The sequence below is a fragment of the Cervus canadensis genome, chromosome 6, assembly GCF_019320065.1.
Source record: "Cervus canadensis isolate Bull #8, Minnesota chromosome 6, ASM1932006v1, whole genome shotgun sequence".
Taxonomy (NCBI): domain Eukaryota; kingdom Metazoa; phylum Chordata; class Mammalia; order Artiodactyla; family Cervidae; genus Cervus; species Cervus canadensis.
Window position 1 is genome coordinate 16,650,116 of NC_057391.1, and position 18,490 is coordinate 16,668,605.

The 18,490-nt window shown below is 36.4% G+C and overlaps 1 protein-coding gene across 8 annotated transcripts in view; it reads left to right on the top strand.

The window, feature by feature from the left end:
• Window positions 1-18,490, top strand: part of LRRC49 (leucine rich repeat containing 49) — a 154,987-nt gene that overhangs the window by 28,633 nt on the left and 107,864 nt on the right. For 7 of the 8 annotated variants that reach the window (XM_043470946.1, XM_043470942.1, XM_043470944.1 and 4 more), the window contains one exon: window positions 326-469. In XM_043470946.1, coding sequence (XP_043326881.1) covers window positions 326-469 — 144 coding nt within the window. Of the gene's footprint in view, window positions 1-325; window positions 470-14,391; window positions 14,420-18,490 lie in introns of those variants that run through there. The other variant, XM_043470949.1, reaches the window with a different exon arrangement.

Consider the following 18,490-nt stretch of genomic DNA (forward strand, 5'->3'; position numbering starts at 1 on the left):
TTTGGAACCAGTCCAAATAGGACTGTTGTTCCATGTCCAGCTCTAACTGTTGCTTGGAGATGCCCAAACAAGTACTTATTGATTATTTGGTAAAATATATTTCAAATAATTACCATGGTCAAATTACCAGATGTGTTCCTTTAGTTAATTTTCACAAATTAAGTAACTTCATAATATCTATAACAGAGGAAACAGGAAATAGATTTTGAAATGTCTTCATATAAATATGTTTGTTGCTAAATCCAATGACTGGGTCTTTTATTTTTATAGCATGCACCTTTGATATTTATGCCTGCTAATCATCCCTGCCTCATTTTTTTAACAGATTACCAAAATTGAAAATGTCAATCATTTGTGTGATTTGAGAGTTTTAAATCTTGCCAGGAACTTTTTAAGTCACGTTGATAATCTTAATGGGCTGGATTCACTAACTGAGCTTAACCTGCGACACAATCAAATTACTTTTGTGGTGAGTATTAAAATGGAATCAATATGTGATTTCTGGCCTTTATTTTAAGGCAATGAAATAAATGTTATAGCATTGCTTTCTGTAAAGTAAGAATCTAAGGTAATTTAGTTTTTTTCTGAATTTAAATTGTGGATATAATTGTTAAGCTTTATAATATTATGGTTTGGGAAATGGTATGTTATTTTCCATTCTAAAAGATAAATGTAAAATTAGGAGCAGAAGTGTTATCAGTAAATGAATCAGCTAGGGGTAAATGAATTTTGAATCCTTTCCTGTGTTGTTATACAAATAGAATTAATAAGAAAGATGGTTACTGGTGACTGAAAGTTGACAAATTGTTGCACAGAGAGGAAAAAGACACAGAGTGGAGAGATTGAGAACTTTGAAGACATACATAAATACCATGTTCTTTGCAGCTTTTCAAAGGCAGCTTTGTATGGAGGAAAGAGCACTGTTGCACAGGACATCAGAGGCCTAGCGCTGATCTGCTTCATCTCTCATTAATTGTGTAGTAGCGTAGTGTTAGTTGCTCAGCTGTGTCCACCTCTTTGCTACCCCACGTCCTGTAGACTGCCAGGCTCCTCTGTCCATTGGATTCTCCAGGCAAGAATACTGGAGTGGATTGCCAATCCCTTCTCCAGAGGATCTTCCTGACCCAGGAATTGAACCTGGGTCTCCTGTATTGCAGGCAGATTCTTTACCATCTGAGTTATGGGGAAGATCCCATAACTGTGTGCCCTTGGGTAAGTCATCACCTATGAGCTTCAGTTTACTTTTCTCTAAAGTGAGGACATTGGGCTGGATCATCTCTGGAGTCCTTTTTGGTTTGCTGACTCTGAAAAAAAGATATAAATATGATAGAAAGCTGGCGTGTGAGCAGGAGGAAAAGAGCTGGCATCATGAGGCTGCTCTGAAACTCTGGGGATGAGCTTCATTAGAGTTATAGTTTTACTTATGTTTAACAGCTAAATAACTGCTTAATGCTCAGGTATGTTGAACTTGCATATGTGAAGAGCTCTGGAAATAAGACTTTCAGTTATATGACATGATATAGGCCAAGAAGACATCTAAGGCTTTATAAAAACACTATTTGTTTTTTAACAAGTTTCCTTTGTTTATATGCACCAGAGAAACTGCATTAGGTTTTCTCTGGATATCACTTAAGCACTCTTAAAGGCACAATCTGATGCTTAACTTCTTCAAGACATTGAGTTCCTTGGTTGGTTGGTTTAGTCGCTAAGTTGTGTCTGACTTTTGCAACCCCATGGAATGTAGCCTGCCAGTCTCCTCTGTCCATGGTATTATCCAGGCAAGAATACTAGAGTGGGTTGCCATTTCCTTCTCCAGGGAATCTTCCTAACCCAGGGATCAAACCCAGATCTCCTGCATTGCAGGCAGATCCTTTACCAACTGAGCTATGAGGGAAGCCCATTAGTAAGTAAGTAAGCCCATCGAGTTCCTTAGTAAATAATTACATATACTTAAGTTGTACACATGAAAAAGTTGGAGGACAGTTGATACCTTATCTCTTGGCCTCACTGTACAGACTGGTTTCATTTTGAAGTTTCCCCAGAAAATCTGAGCCAAGTAATGCTTATATTTTCTAGGAGGTTGGGATAATTTCAAAACTTTTTCTAAGACATGGATTTATCCTGGAACCTTTAAATTCTGCCAGCCTTTCCCCATATTGGACTTAAATGTTGGGAATGGCTTGTTTATTTTAAGAGACATCCATATTGAGTTAATCTGTTACATTGCTGTCTTGAGGAACTGTTCAGGCTGGACTTAATCCGTCCTCAGGACATTAAGTATGATAAGAAGCCAAACACTTCGGTAGAGTGGGGTACAGAAATCCGTTGGCCTTAGCATATGCCTGTCTACAATTTGTCCTTCATTTGGAAAATGTGTAATACACATCCAGGAAATTGCTTAATGAATTTCCCACTGAGTACCTAATCATTACTGTTATAGATTAGGCAACAGTAAGCATCTTATGGAAAAGAAAATTGTTTTAATTTCTACAAGTGAAAAAGATTTTTAAGTATTATGTATATGGTATAAGCATCATGTATATTAATTTATTGGATACTGTGAGTGTATGTGTAAGAATAAATAAACTGTTCCAACTCTGTTTCTTTTCTGAAGCATCCTTTTCCTGAAGACCCAAGAGACTTTAAACCTCAGGATTCCTTTTTTTTTTCCCCTCTCTCTTTCCTGGTGGCTCAGAGGTTAAAGCGTCTACCTGCAATGTGGGAGACCCAGTTCGATCCCTGGGTTGGGAAGATCCCCTGGAGAAGGAAGTGGCAACCCACTCCAGTATTCTTGCCTGAAGAATCCCATGGAGGGAGGAGCCTGGTAGGCTACAGTCCACAGGGTCGCAAAGAGTCGGACACCACTGAGTGACTTCACTTTCACTTTCACTTTTTTTTTTAAACTACCTCTTCTTTTCTCCAGGGTCAGTTATCACATTATCACAGCATTATTTTTGCTATTTTTTCTCATGGTTTTTGTTTTCCTCAGTGACTGATAATTCTTAAATGAAGGACCATGTTAAGGCATGGCTGACTCTCCTGTAGAGCTGAATAGGTCTTTTTAGCCATAAGTCTCTCCCTAGAATGATCACTAGATTTGTGTAAGTTGCTGAATCCCACACATTGGCAGACTTCCCCTTAGAGTGAGTGGACGACAGGCAGGCTCACTGTGTAACTATCAAAATAATAAAAACTACATTGTGAGGGCAGGGAGGAGGAATAAGAAGGACCTTAGTATCTTTTGTGCCAGCTGAAATTGCTGTTCCTCTTCCCCTTCTGGTTCTGCTGTGGCAGTTATTAACCATCTCCATAGATAAAACACCCATGCTCTCCATCCTTCCTTGAGTCTCTGTTTTGTTAGAAGCAGATCCTGAGGCTCTAGCTGAGGATTTCTTCAGCCAGCTGCTCTGTACATGGTTGCGTGTGTGCATGGCAGAGTGGGAGTGGGCTGGGGGGGGCAGTGGGTTTGTTGGTGTTCCAGGAGTAGCTGTTTAGTAGAACATCTTTAGCTATACATCTACTTGATTAGCCATAGACATTCATAGTGCATGCCTGTGTTTTGTTTGTGCTGACTCTGAGAATGGAAGTTGGCATTCTCATGGAGAGAATTGCCACGTTTGCAGTGCAGCATCTCTCCCGCCAGTTCCGAGCTGCAGTTTTCTTTGTTCAAGATTATCTCCAATAACATCCATCTGCTTTTCAGCTTCCTGAAATCTCATCAAAAGTGTTCCTCTATTAATAACTTTTGTTTTTAACATTTTCTGTGGAATTGCTCATTTTATTTTGTTTGTTTCACCCGTTGAATCTTGGGAAGGAGATGAAACAAATGCATCACCTACTTTACCATCTTATCAGAAACTGTCCTCACTGATAATGTCAGTATAGAAAAGAATTTAATACAATAAAAAATCAATGACTAACACAGTATAGTTGTATTCAATTCTCTAATCTTTTCTTGGAAATTTTATAAGTTTCTAAGCAAATGTCTTTTTAGTTTGTATATCTTTCCCTTTAAAAGAACTATGAAACATTTCAAACATTCCCAAAGAATAGGAAATAATATTACCAACGTTTGTGTGTCAACCAGTGAATTTCTTTTTTTTTCATTTATTTTTATTAGTTGGAGGCTAATTACTTTACAATATTACAGTGGTTTTTGCCATACATTGACATGAATCAGCCATGGATTACATGTGTTCCCCATCCCAATCCCCTCTCCCACCTCCCTCCCCATCCCATCCCTCTGGGTCTTCCCAGTGCACCAGCCCTGAGCACTTGTCTCATGCATCCAACCTGGGCTAGTGATCTGTTTCACCCTTGACAGTATACTTGTTTCAATGCTATTCTCTCAGAACATCCCACCTTTGCCTTCTCCCACAGAGTCCCAAAGTCTGTTCTGTACATCTGTGTCTCTTTTTCTGTTTTGCATATTGGGTTATCGTTACCATCTTTTTAAATTCCCTATATATGCGTTAGTATACTGTATTGGTCTTTATCTTTCTGGCTTAATTCACTCTGTATAACGGGCTCCAGTTTCATCCATCTCATTAGAACTGATTCAAATGAATTCTTTTTAACGGCTGAGTAATATTCCATGGTGTATATGTACCACAGCTTCCTTATCCATTCGTCTGCTGATGGATGCCTGGGTTGCTTCCATGTCCTGGCTATTATAAACAGTGCTGCGATGAACATTGGGGTGCATGTGTCTCTTTCAGATCTGGTTTCCTCGGTGTGTATGCCCAGGAGTGGGATTGCTGCGTCATATGGCAGTTCTATTTCCAGTTTTTTAAGAAATCTCCACACTGTTTTCCATAGTGGCTGTACTAGTTTGCATTCCCACCAACAGTGTAAGAGGGTTCCCTTTTCTCCACACCCTCTCCAGCATTTATTGCTTGTAGACTTTTGGATAGCAGCCATCCTGACTGGCATGTAATGGTACCTCATTGTGGTTTTGATTTGCATTTCTCTGATAATGAGTGACTTTGAGCATCTTTTCATGTGTTTGTTACAACCAATGAATTTAAATAAAAGCCTTTTAAATATAGTTGAGACCTACTCTGTAGCCCTCCCCCAGCACATTCCCCCTCTCCTTTGCAGACATAACCACAATTATGTGTTTGGTGTTTATTTCTATCCATGTCTGTTTCTGTTTCCTGTATATATTCCCAAACCATCCTATATATATCCCTAAACAATGAAGTAATTATTTTGCATGCTTTTAAGTCTTCTGTAAATGGTTTTATCAAACAGTACATATCTTCTGTAAGTTACTTTTATTATGCTTTGAGATTTATATGTGTCGATACCTATAGCTCCAGTTCACTAATTTTCATTGCTATACAGTATCCCACTGTATGATTATGATTAAATATTTATTCTTCTGCTTTTGGGTAATATTTCTAATTTTCATTGTTAAAAATAATATTTTTGTATGTATCTTTTTGTGCATAATTATAACAATTTCCCTTGGACAGTGGCTTTCAGACATTTTTAGCCATAATCTATGTTAATAAATAAAATTTACATTGTGCATGCATGCTCAGTCGTATCTGACTCTTTGTGACCCCATGGACTGTAGCCCACCAGGCTCCTCTGTCCATGGGATTTTCCAGGCAAGAATACTGGAGTGGGTTTCCATTTCCTTCTCCAGGGGATCTTCCCGATCCAGGGATAGAACCCATATCTCCTGCGTCTCCTACATTGCAAGAGAATTCTTTACCACTGAGCCACCTGTGAAGTACCTGAATTGATTTCTTGACTGATGAAAAACTGGTTGTAATCTGCCTTTGAAAAATAATGCTAAATGGTGACTTGGGAGAAGCATTGCTTGGTGCCAGGACTATGCACATCATTTCATTCTATTAGTTATTGCCACATTTTCCCCAAAGTGGTTGTACAAAATTACATTTCCATCAGCATTCCCTGACAATTTCTTTAACTTCACAACTTTATTGACACTTGATGTTGTCAGATGTTTACCTTCTAATTTTTGCCAGGCTTGTAACTATGAAATTGTATTATTTTGAGATTTGAGATTTTGAATTTTTTTGAATAATTTTTTTCAAATTATTATTTGAGATTTGAATTTGAATTTCTAGTGGGATTAAATGCCTATCATCTTTTTTCCATTTTTGATATTGATATTGCTTGTTCTGCAGATAGCCTTATCCTTTGCCCACTGTTATAATGTCTTTTTCTTTTTCTTATTGATCAGTAATATTTCTTTTGTTTCTGCTCTCTTTGAGAAACAGAAGTAAAAATCAATAGTTTCCTTTATTGTTTCTTCTTTTTGTTTGAAAATTCTTTTTTATAGGCTGAGGACATAAAGATATTTTTCTATGTTGTCTAACAAGAGTTTTAAAGTTGCTCTTCACGTGGAGATGTTTCATCTATTTGGCATTGATTTTTGCTTGTGATGTGCCATTGAAATCCAATTTCATTTTTTTTTTTTTTCTCATATGGATTACCAGTTGTCTCAGCACATTTTCTTGAAAAGTAAATTCTTTTTGTCCTTCCCTCTCCCCTTGGCAGTGTCTTCTTTTAGCAAATTAAATATCCACATATGCATAGGTCTGTGACTGGCCTCTCTGGTCTGTTTATTTGGTCTCTGTACATGTTTCAGTATAATGGTATAACTGTCTTAATAACTGTAAATTTCTATTAGTATTATGTTCTAAGAGCTGGTAGAATGAGGTGCCCAATCTTCCTTTCCTTTTCCTTCCTTTCTCAGCCTTCCTTCCTTTATTTTTGGTTTTAATTTTTGGCCACACTCTGCAGCATCTGGGACCTTAGTTCCCCACTGAGGGATCGAATCCGTACCCTCTGCATTGAAAAATACAGTCTTAACCACTGGACCACCGGGGAAATCTCTAGCCTGTCTTCTTTTGAAATTTTTTTCTTGGTCTTTTCTTTTTCTGTATACATTCTAAAAATAGCATGTCAAGTTTCATGAGTAACTTTCCTGGTTTGTTTGATTTTTTTACTACCCTTAGATTGATCATGTGGATTCTTCTTTAATCTTAATTTTGAAAATTATATTACAAGATTTTTGTGATGAAAAGTCATTCTAGCACTTTGGGTTGTTATGTGTATTATGGGCTACATATCATATACTTTCCTTTTTTGTTTGCTAATATTTGTGTCATAATATTCATATTTATGATAAATGATATTGACTTATAATTTCTTTTTATTCTTTTCTGCTATCATACTATCTTTATAAAATAAATTGGAGAGTGCTTTTTATTTTAATATTCTGTGATCCTTTATTTTGATTTCCTATTTAGTATAAGGCTTCCCAGGTGGCATTAGTGGTAAAGAAACTGCCTGCCAATTCAGGAAACATAAAAGACATGGGTTTGATCCCTGGGTCAGGAAGTTCTCCTGGAGAAGGAAATGGCAACCCTCTTCAGTATTCTTGCCTGGAGAATCCCATGGACAGAGGAACCTGGCAGGCCACAGTTCATAGGGTCGCACAGATTTTTTAGTATAAACCTCATATTTGAGATAAAGATGATCTGTTCTTTGATTATTTTGGTAGAATTTATCTTGTAAAATGGATAGTTTTAAACTATTGACTGTATAATAGTGGACATCAGTTTTTGATATGTTTTAGTTTCCTTTCATCTAAATTCTTTTTTTATTTTATTTTTTGGTTGCTCTATTTATAGCCATGTTCCCTTGTCACTTCTAGTAATGCTTATTTATACTTTTTTTTTCTTGATCAGTATTGCCTGAGGCTTGCCTATCTTACTAGTAATTTCAAAGAATCAGTTTTTTTCTTCATAGAACCTCTCTTACAGCTTTTAAAAAAATACTATTTTATTGTTGTTTGTTCTTATATTTCTTATTTCTCCATTTAAAAATTTTTCTGTCTAAAGTATTATGTTAAATACTCGAAACATTGGTTTTCAGTCTTTTTTATTTTCTGATATAAGCACATAAGATATAAATTTCCCTCTACATCAAACAAATTTTGAAATTTAATATTTTTATTATTATTTAGTTTTAAATGTTTTCTAAGTTCCATTGTTTCTTTTTTGATCCAAGTGTATATTTAAAAGTGTGTTTAAACTTTTTGATACGTATGGATTTATTACTCATTTTTTGTCATTCTTTTCCAATTTAATTGCATTGTGGCTAGTGAATGTTGATTATATATAATTGGTTTATTGAGGTTTTCTTTATTGCCTAATGTGCAGTTAATATTTATAGTCAATACTTACTCTCAATATATTTGTCTAGTTTGTGGTCAGTATTTAAAGCTATGTTTCTAGTCACTTATAAATTTAAAGTAGATGTATTTTCCCAGATTGTTGATTTAGTTGATGTATTTCCTAGATTGTTTCCTAAATTGTTTCTTTTATTATTATATATTGACTATCTTTATTGCTAACTCCTTCATTTTCTAAGTATTTTGTGAGCATGGGCTATATGCCAAGCTCTGTTCTAAGTATGTATTATATATCAGAAAACTAATAATGCTTCTTGCCTTAACATTTATTTAGTATAATGTTAATATCAGCTTTCTTTTGGTTATTTTTTTCCTGGTATATGTTTTTGAGATTTTTTCAGTGAATCATATTAAACATTCTTTAGCTTTCAATCTTTTTCTTGTAAGGAATACACAATTCCTTTTTAAGTTTACAGTCTGAGAATCTGTCTTCTGATCAGACGTTTGTCTGTTATACTAATTGTGATTTACATACATTTCCATTCATCAATTTGATGTTATTTCAAGCTTCCTATTTTTTTTTCTTGTGTCTGATTTCCAGTTGATGGAGTTTTCTCTGTTCTTCTTCACATTAATGGTTACTATTGCATTTTAAAATACACAGTTGACTTAAATTATAGTCTAGTACACGTCCTTACCTTATTCTCAAAAAAGGACCTTAGAATCATTTAATCCAGTAAACCCCTCTCCTTTTGCATGCTTTTGTTGCCTAGTATTTCCTTTTTTAAAACCATCCAATTTAGACACTTTAATTGCTGTGTTTTTAGTCAGTGTTTATTTGGATTCACCCACATACTTGTTTGGCTTCACCACTCCTCCCCAAGAATATAACTTAGATAAAGTTCCTTTAAGATGGCTCTGGTGGTAATAAGCTTTCTCAGTTTTTGTTTGTCAAGTAACTTGTTTATTTTGCTTTTACTCATGACTGACTTTTGGATTTGGTTGACAGTTGTTTTTCTCCTAGATGTTTTGAAGCGCATATACCCTTGTCTTCAGTTTTCTATTATTGTAATTAAACTGTCATCTATCACTGTTTTTTTACTTCCTCTGTTTGTTTTAAGATTATAAGATTTCTTTTTGAAGTCTTTCAGACTCACTATGATCTATATAGATATGGAACTACTACATTTGACCAATTTGAGGCATGTATTTTTCTATATTTCAACAAATCTGAAATGTGAATATATCTTACAATCTACATCAGGTCAGTTCACTTCAGTAGCTCAGTCGTGTCTGACTCTGTGACCCCATGGACTATAGCACGCCAGGCCTCCCTGTCTGTCACCAACTCCCGGAGTTTACTCAAACTCATGTCCATTGAGTTGGTGATGCCATCCAGCCATCTCATCCTCTGTTGTCCCCTTCTTCTCCTGCCTTCAGTATTTCCCAGCATCAGGGTCTTTTCCATTGAGTCAGCTCTTCACATCAGGTGGCCAAAGTATTGGAGTTTCAGCTTCAGCATCAGTCCTTCCAATGAATATTCCAGACTGATTTCCTTTAGGATGGACTGGTTGGATCTTCATGCAGTCCAAGGGACTCTCAAGAGTCTTCTCCAACACCACAGTTCAAAAGCATTAATTCTTCTGTGCTCAACTTTCGTTATAGTCCAACTCTGACATCCATATATGACTACTGGAAAAGCCATAGCTTTGACTAGACAGAACTTTGTTGGCAAAGTAATGTTTCTGCTTTTTAATATGCTGTCTAGGTTGGTCATAACTTTTCTTCCAAAGAGCAAGTGTCTTTTAATTTTGTGGGTGCAGTCACCATCTGCAGTGATTTTGGAGCTCCCCAAAATAAAGTATGTCACTGTTTCCACTGTTTTCCCACCTATTTGCCTTGAAGTGATGGGACCAGATGCCATGATCTTAGTTTTCTGAATGCTGAACTTTAAGCCAACTTTTTCACTCTCCTCTTTCACTTTCATCAAGAGGCTCTTTAGTTCTTCTTCACTTTCTGCCATAAGGGTGGTGTCATCTGCATATCTGAGGTTATTGATATTTCTCCCAACAATCTTGATTCCAGCTTGTGCTTCATCCGGCCCAGCGTTTCTCATGATGTACTCTGCAAATAAGTTAAATAAGCAGGGTGTCAATATACAACCTTGACGTACTCCTTTCTCAGTTTGGAACCAGTCTATTGTTCCATGTCCAGTTCGAACTATTGCTTCTTGACCTGCATACAGATTTCTCAGGATGCAGATCAGGTCGTCTGGTATTCCCTTCTCTTTAAGAATTTCCCACAGTTTATTGTGATCCACACAGTCAAAGGCTTTGGCATAGTCAATAAAGCAGAAGTAGATGTTTTTCTGGAACTCTCTTGCTTTTTTGATGATCCAGCGGATGTTGGCAATTTGATCTCTGGTTCCTCTGCCTTTTCTAAATCCAGCTTTTTTCACTCTTCTCTTTCACCTTCATCAAGAGGCTCTTTAATTCCTCTTTGCTTTCTGTCATAAGGGTGGTGTCATCTGCATATCTGAGGTTATTGATATTTCTCTTGGCAGTCTTGATTCCAGCTTGTGCTTTGTCCGGCCTGGCATCTTGCATGATGGACTGTGCGTATAAGTTAAATAAGCAGGGTGACAATACACAGTGTTGATGTACTCCTTTCCCAATTTGTAACCAGTCCATTATTCCATGTTCAGTTCTAACTGTGCTTCTTGACCTGCATACAGGTTTCTCAGGAGGCAGATCAGGTGGTCTGGTATTCCCATCTCTTGAAGAATTTTCTGCAGTTTGTTGTGATCCACACAGTCAAAGGCTTGAGCATAGTCAATGAAGCAGAAGTAGATGTTTTTCTAAATTCTCTTACTTTTTTATGATCCAACAAATGTTGGCAATTTGATCTCTGGTTCCTCTGCCTTTTCTAAATCCAACTTGAACATCTGGAAGTTCTTGGTTCACGTACTGTTGAAGCCTAGCTTCGAGAATATTGAGCATTATTTTGCTAGTGCGTTAAATGAGTGCAATTGTGTTGTAGTTTGAACATTCTTTGGCATTGCCTTTCTTTGGGATTGGAATGAAAACTGACATTTTTCAGTCCTGTGGCCACTGCTGAGTTTTCCAAATTTGCTTGCTTATTGAGTGCAGTAGTTTCACAGCATCATCTTTTAGGATTTGAAATAGCTCAACTGGAATTCCGTCACCTCCACTAGCTTTGAGGAGGCTGCCATTAGCTCCACTATAGAGCTACCAAGCAGGTGACCCACAAACTCGAGAACAATTATACCAAAGAAGTTCTCACAGTGTTGCAAAAGTTCTAGGGTCTACAACAGATTTCCCAACCTGGGGATCTGGCCAAAGGACTGGGAACTCCCAAGGAATTTGACTTTGATAACTATTTATATTATTATCATTTCAGTTGTTGGTATTACATGTGTGGAGTTTAATTACTCTTCAAAATGTATTTTAAAATTTTATAGCATAATTTGGAATTGAAATCAAACATTATTCAAAAAGACATGGAAATAGAATAGCAAAAACAAATTTAATATTAATGAAATATGCTTTTCGTTGGAGGAATGACTGTAATTCCACACGGTCTTGCTAATTAACGGTCAAATACTTTAAAAGGACGATAACTGCGTTTGACAAAACTGTGTTACATTCTCACTGTAGTTTTACTTGCAGTTACTCAGTGACTAATTGATACCTCATGGACAATGGGTACCTATTGGCTATGCTGGTATATCCTTTTGTGAAGTATCAGTTCACATCTTTTGCCCATTAAAAAAAATATATTACCTTTTTATCAGTGAGTATGGTAGATCTTCATTCTAGATTCAGCCCTTTATTTTGTTTATATATTAAATGCATTTTCTGCATGGCTTCCTTTTTTGCTTTCTTAACAATATATTTTTTTTTAACAATATTTTCAACCTGTAGAAACGTTAAGTCTTAGTGACATACGTTTATCAATTTGTTTTCTTTTTATCATTAGTGTCTTTTTTGTCTTGTCTAGGAAGTCTTTGCTTATCCAGATATCATAAATATGTTCTCCTCTGTTATCTTCTAGAAGGCTTATACTTTTACCTTTCATTTTAGGTTTGTGATCCACCTTTAATTAAGTTTTGTGTATGGTGTGAGATGGCAGCCCACTCAGGTATTCTTGCTTGGGAAATCCCATGGACAGAGCAGCCTGGTGGGTTATAGTCCATGGGGTCACAGAGAGTCGGATGCAACTGAGTGACTACACACACACACACACACACACACACACACACACACACACACACACACACGGTGTGAGATGTAGGGGTCAGGATTCATGGGGTCACAGAGAGTCGGATGCAACTGAGTGACTACACACACACACACACATACACACACACACACACACACACACACGGTGTGAGATGTAGGGGTCAGGATTCATTTTTCCCAAATTGCAACTGAGTGACTACACACACACACACACACACACACACACACACACACACACACACACACGGTGTGAGATGTAGGGGTCAGGATTCATGGGGTCACAGAGAGTCGGATGCAACTGAGTGACTACACACACACACACACATACACACACACACACACACACACACGGTGTGAGATGTAGGGGTCAGGATTCATTTTTCCCAAATTGCAACTGAGTGACTACACACACACACACACACACACACACACACACACACACGGTGTGAGATGTAGGGGTCAGGATTCATTTTTCCCAAATAGAAATGTCTGTTTTCTCCATCACCATTATTCAAATGGCCTCGTTTTCCACCATTTAATTAAATTGGTTTGTTTTTCAAAATTGAGTTATAGTCCAATGAGTCTTTCTCTGAACCTTCTATTCTGTTCCATCTGTTTGTCTACTATTATGCCAAGACTATACTGTCTAACTGTTCTAGCTTTATAATACATGGAGATATTTGGGGAGATCATTAATTTAACAAATTTATTTTGCCTAATTTTTATGTGTTAAGAAATGATATTTGACTTTAAAAAATATGGTTGAGTAAATTAAAAGAACTCTTTCGGTAATAATGAAATAAAAATACAAAGTGATATTTTATTGGTTAATCATAAGTTTATTTTCACCAGGTGTTACATAAAATAATCATCAGATATCTTAGATTTGATTAAATATGATAATTTTTATTAACATACCCAATATCTATGTTTTATGAATCTGTGGATTCATTTCTTTGACTGATTATGGGAACAGGAATATTCTGAGGCTTTGTATCTCAAATATTGATTTCTTCCACTTTTTGCTTCTTCAGCACCTGCTAAACATGGGATGGACCCTCTTGTTCTATTCTTTGTTTCTTAAAATTTCCATCATTCTTACTTTTCTCTGCTAAATTTGTGCATGATTTTTATTTCTTTAATGTTTCTTCCAGTTCACTGACTTTCTCTTTAGTTTTGTCTAATCTGATTTTCAGTCCATCCACTGAATTTTTAATAATGACAATAACTTTTTATTTCTAGAAGTTCTGCATGGATTTTTAAAAAATAAATGCCCAAATATCTTTGTAACATATTTTTTCTCATGTTTTGATTCATTTTATCTAATAATTTTAAACATAGATATTCCATAGTCTTTATCAAGTTATTATATTTTCTTAGTTTTTTGGTAATTCTACATTTATTGCCTAAAATTTATGCTTACTCTTGCTCATAGTAATTTTTTTCATTAATCCTCTGGAATTGTCAAAACGCTATAAGGGCTTCCCAGGTAATGCTAGTGGTAAAGAACCACCTGCCAATACAGTAGATGCAAGAGACACTGGTTTGATCCCTGGGTTCGAATGATCCCCATGGGATCCCCTGGATCCCATGGCAACCCACTCCAGTATTGTTGCCTGGAAAATTCCATGGACTGAGGAGCCTAGCAGTCTACAGTCCACGGGGCTGCAAAGAGTACGGCACAACTAAGCAACTGAGCGTGCACGTGCATGCACACACACACACAGACACGTGCATGCTGTAAAGTCTGATTTGAGTTTATGTCTTTCTAGTGAGTTTTGCCTGTAGTGGTAAGGGTTAGAATGGCAGGCACCATTTTTTATGAGGAGTCTTGGGTTTCCCTGGTACCTCAAATGGTAAAGAATCTGCCTGCAGTGCAAGAGAGCTGGATTCAATCCCTTGTCTGGAAGCTCTCCAGAGAAGGTAATGGCTACCCACTCCAGTATTCTTGCCTGGAGAATTCCATGGACAGAGGACCCTGGTAAGCTACAGTCCTTGGAGTCACAAAGAATCAGACACGACTGAGCAACTAACACTTTCTTTTTTGTTAGATCATGCCTGTGATGTAAATTTGAACTAGAAATTCAAGTGTGGAAAGTCCTGTGATTGTGAAATTGAGGCTTTTTCTATTTCTCCTCATAGTGGTTATATCTAGCTCTCTTAGATTATAAAGACTAATCATTATTATCTCTGTAATCAGAGTGTCATTTCCTGCTTATTAGGCTGGTTTTTAGTTCCTTTTATTTTCAGGGGATTCCAACAGTGTACAGAAATAAATTAGACTGAAAGAGCAGCTTGCAGCTAGATTGACTGATAATTGCCAGATGATAGGTAGTAAATAAATGTAAAAAGTAGATATGGATATTACTGCTTTTGGATAATAGAGGCGGGTAACAGACTTTTTTTCGTGGTATATAAAAATATGATTTGAGTTGTTGATATGATAACTTACACATATTATTCCTCATATAATATGTGTCTGTATTATAGTGATGGCTATAGTAAGTAATTTTAGAATTTATAAACCTTCTCATAAAAAGGAATACTTTTTTCTTTTTTTTCAAGCTTATTGAGTGCTTTGTTTTTAGTTCTCAAAATGAAGATAATTACCCCTACATATTTTAACACTGACTTTTTTGTGTAACAGAATAGGTAACAAAATGAGAGCTGTTGTGATTTTATTACAGTCATTTTGTTCTCCTTTCTGTATGCCAAAGCCTCTGTCTCTTCACCCTTCTTCCTTATTCCCCTGCAGGAGGCTCCTCTAAAAATAGCTCCAGTAATAGATGTTCTACACGGGGTCAAATTGCTGAGTCATTTAGTTCTTTGGTGAAGTTTAGGAATATGGAAAACAGTGTCTGAACTGGGTAGGACAAACATGCTTCTAAATTGGCAGGTCATTATTCTTTTGAAAAATAAAGAATATTCTTCTCAATAACCATATAGTAAATAATTTTTAAAGTCTATTTTTAATTTTAAAAATTCTGTAAAATGGTTTTGTGTCTGAACTTCAAAACATATTTTGAGTGTGATTCCCAGAAGTGTGTTTTGTTAAATACAATAAATTTGATATTAAGAGGTTAACAGATGAACTGTAAATATTCCCTTATATGTAAATATTTCATCTTCTTTTTCTTATCTTAGGTATGTTATTGCCTCTTTGGAATAGTTTCACTGCCTGCGAAATAGTTACCTCCAGAAAAGAATTTCTGGGAGGATTTGACACTTGACAGTGAAATAAATGTGCTGACTTTTTCTCAATGTTATAAGGATTTAGCTTTCTTAAATTATCCGTAACCCCTTATTTTTGCTTTCCTCATTATTCCGAAATACTTATATGTAGATTGTTGAGTGCTGGCTTCTTCAGTGTAACACCAGAACAACCTGCTGATAAAGAAAAGTTGAGATTATTACTTCCTGACAGGAAGAGCACATTTTCTTGACACAGTCTTAGTCATATTTTAAGGACCAAGTCACGATATTTATTTCTGAGATTTCTTGGGGGTCTTGTTGAAGGTGGGTCTTTCAGTGCACTGGCTTCAGATTGATGAATTTATGACATAATAGGTTACCCCCTGGTGGCTCAGATGGTAAAGAATCTGCATGCAGTGCAGGAGACCCAGGTTCATCCCCTAGATCGGGAAGATCCCCTGGGGAAGGAAATGGTAACCCACTCTAGTATTCCTGCCTAGAAGATTCTGTGGACAGAGAAGCCTGGTGGGCTATAGTCCATAGGGTTGCAAAGAATCAGACACAACTGAGCAACTAACAGGTTTCAGATTTTCAGGTTAGAATTGTCTGGCAGAACAAGGTGAGCTTTTCAAAGTGAATGTTGGACCATGATACTAAACTTTTGTTTTCTCTGGCATTAATAACTGTCTCACTTCTCCTATTAACTGAAGGTCCAAACTCCCCAACAGAACTCTAAAATTCTTCTCTATATGGGCAAAGATCTCAAGTAATCTATCTGTTTCATTTTCTCTCTTCGAAGATACCCCTTCTAGCCCTCTGTCCTCTGTCTCTAATGTAGATTGGTTGCCCGTAGGCCTGCTATGGAGATGACATCCTTGAGTTTCTCTTGCCTCTCTCCAATAGTGAGTCGACTTCCTGAATCTTATGTATCTACATCTTTTGTTCTTTCTCATATTAGAGCAACCATCTTCTGGTAACTTTCAGCAGTCGTTTTTTTTTTTCCTTCTGTAAATAATTCATGCATAGATAATTGATATGATAAATAGGATGTTTTCTTTTTGTCTATTGTAATGCTAGAAATTCATTACAGAGTATATCTTAGAATTGCTAGAAAAATTAAAGTTATAATTTTCTTATAGGAATTAAGTTTGGAACAACAACAATGATTGTGCGTAATTATTTTGCTTTTTAAAGTTCTGGAAAGGCTATCTCCTAAAATGATTTTGGGATATATGTTGTTGAATTCTGATTTTCAATTTTTCAACTTGTGAATACTTTTTAAACCTCTATCAGATGAGAGTTAATACTTTTGAAAATTTGATAAAAACTTCTGGTAAAATTTTGCTTCTTAAATGAAAATAAATATAAAACATTATAATCAAATAAACTTTAAAAAACCTTTTCTCACAATTTATTGCCTGATGTAATTTGAGTTTATATTTTAATAGCAAAAAAACTGTCTTGAAATGTGTGTCTGTGTATCTGTAGTCTTTGATGGTGGTAGTCTGGGGCCCCAAAAGACGGCTGTTTCTTTAAAAATTGATGGCACTAGTTTATTTCCCTTCCAAAAACCAACTGCAACTAAATAAAGCAAACAATCTCCAATTTTTATTGTCTTCATAATAAAACAAAATATGAAGCTCAGAACTGAATTACTTGCCCTTTCTCTTTTTATCTCCTCCCAGTTCAAAATGCTTGCATCTCATAAGAGCCAGCATTCTCTTAAATCTGCAGTTAGGCTCAACGCATTCAAGCCACAGTACAATCTTGGTGTAGTTTTAGTCTTTTTCTGGAAAATAGGTTTAGCGTGCCCACCATAGCCACTCCACTTCCTGTCGTAACGCCTCTTTCCTTGGGCACGCAGAGAATCCTTGTCCTTTTTGTACTGTTACTTTGTGGTATTCGTGCTTGCCTACTTCTTAGAGAAGCCCAGTGGGTTTTAGGAGCATTCTCCATGTCTGTGAGAGTGATCGCACAGAAAAAAGCAAATGTCCTGTTTTGGTTTTTTTTAAGATGCCTTGATTCAAAGGAGATTCAGGCTACTGCTTCTCAGTTTTCTCCCAGTTAGATGTCAGCAAACAATGCTTATGCCCAGAAATATCTCAGTTAGATTCCAGGAAGAATTTAAGAGAAGAGATTCCTCAGACAGGCTTTCAATCTGACTGTAACTCTAAACTTCCAGAGACCAGATAGGAAGCAAGCTATCCTTTCCTCTTGGAAATTACAGCCCTGGAACAAGAAGAGGTAATCCATCACTCCTCCCCTCCCCCTCCACCCTCATTTCTGGGAATATCAGAGAGCGGTAACTGGTAGAGATGGTTCAAGAAGTTTGCTAACATTGAGAGTGTATACCCAGTGAGGGGAACTTGGTTGTCTTACTGTTTTCTGAAGACTTATTCTTTTACCATGGTGGAAATATCTAGTAATCACTCGGTCACATCTGTGGAACAGGTTTTTCAGTGGTAGGCCTGAGAATGGTAATGCCAAGTGAATGGTATACATAGCCAGGGTGTTGATCAATGGTAGTTGTATTTCTTTTACATGGATTAGGGTTTAAGGGATTGAGAGAAAAATAGGAAACTATGTGGGAAAATGTCTTAAGCCAGATTCATTTCTCCTATGTCCTCTAAAAAATCAATGAGACGTGGCTCTGCCACAGTTCTATCACTTTTATATTTTCTTTGTATAACAAATTTTTAAAAATAAACATGACTTTTTGGAAAAGCTGAACTTGTCTGTAATTTTGATGCATTGCCTACATTTTTATTCGGTCTTGAAATAGTAGTTTTAAAAGGGAGGAAGGAAAGTGGGGGAGGAAGAAAGATGATGACTTATGGAAAGAGTAAGACAAGTTTTGATT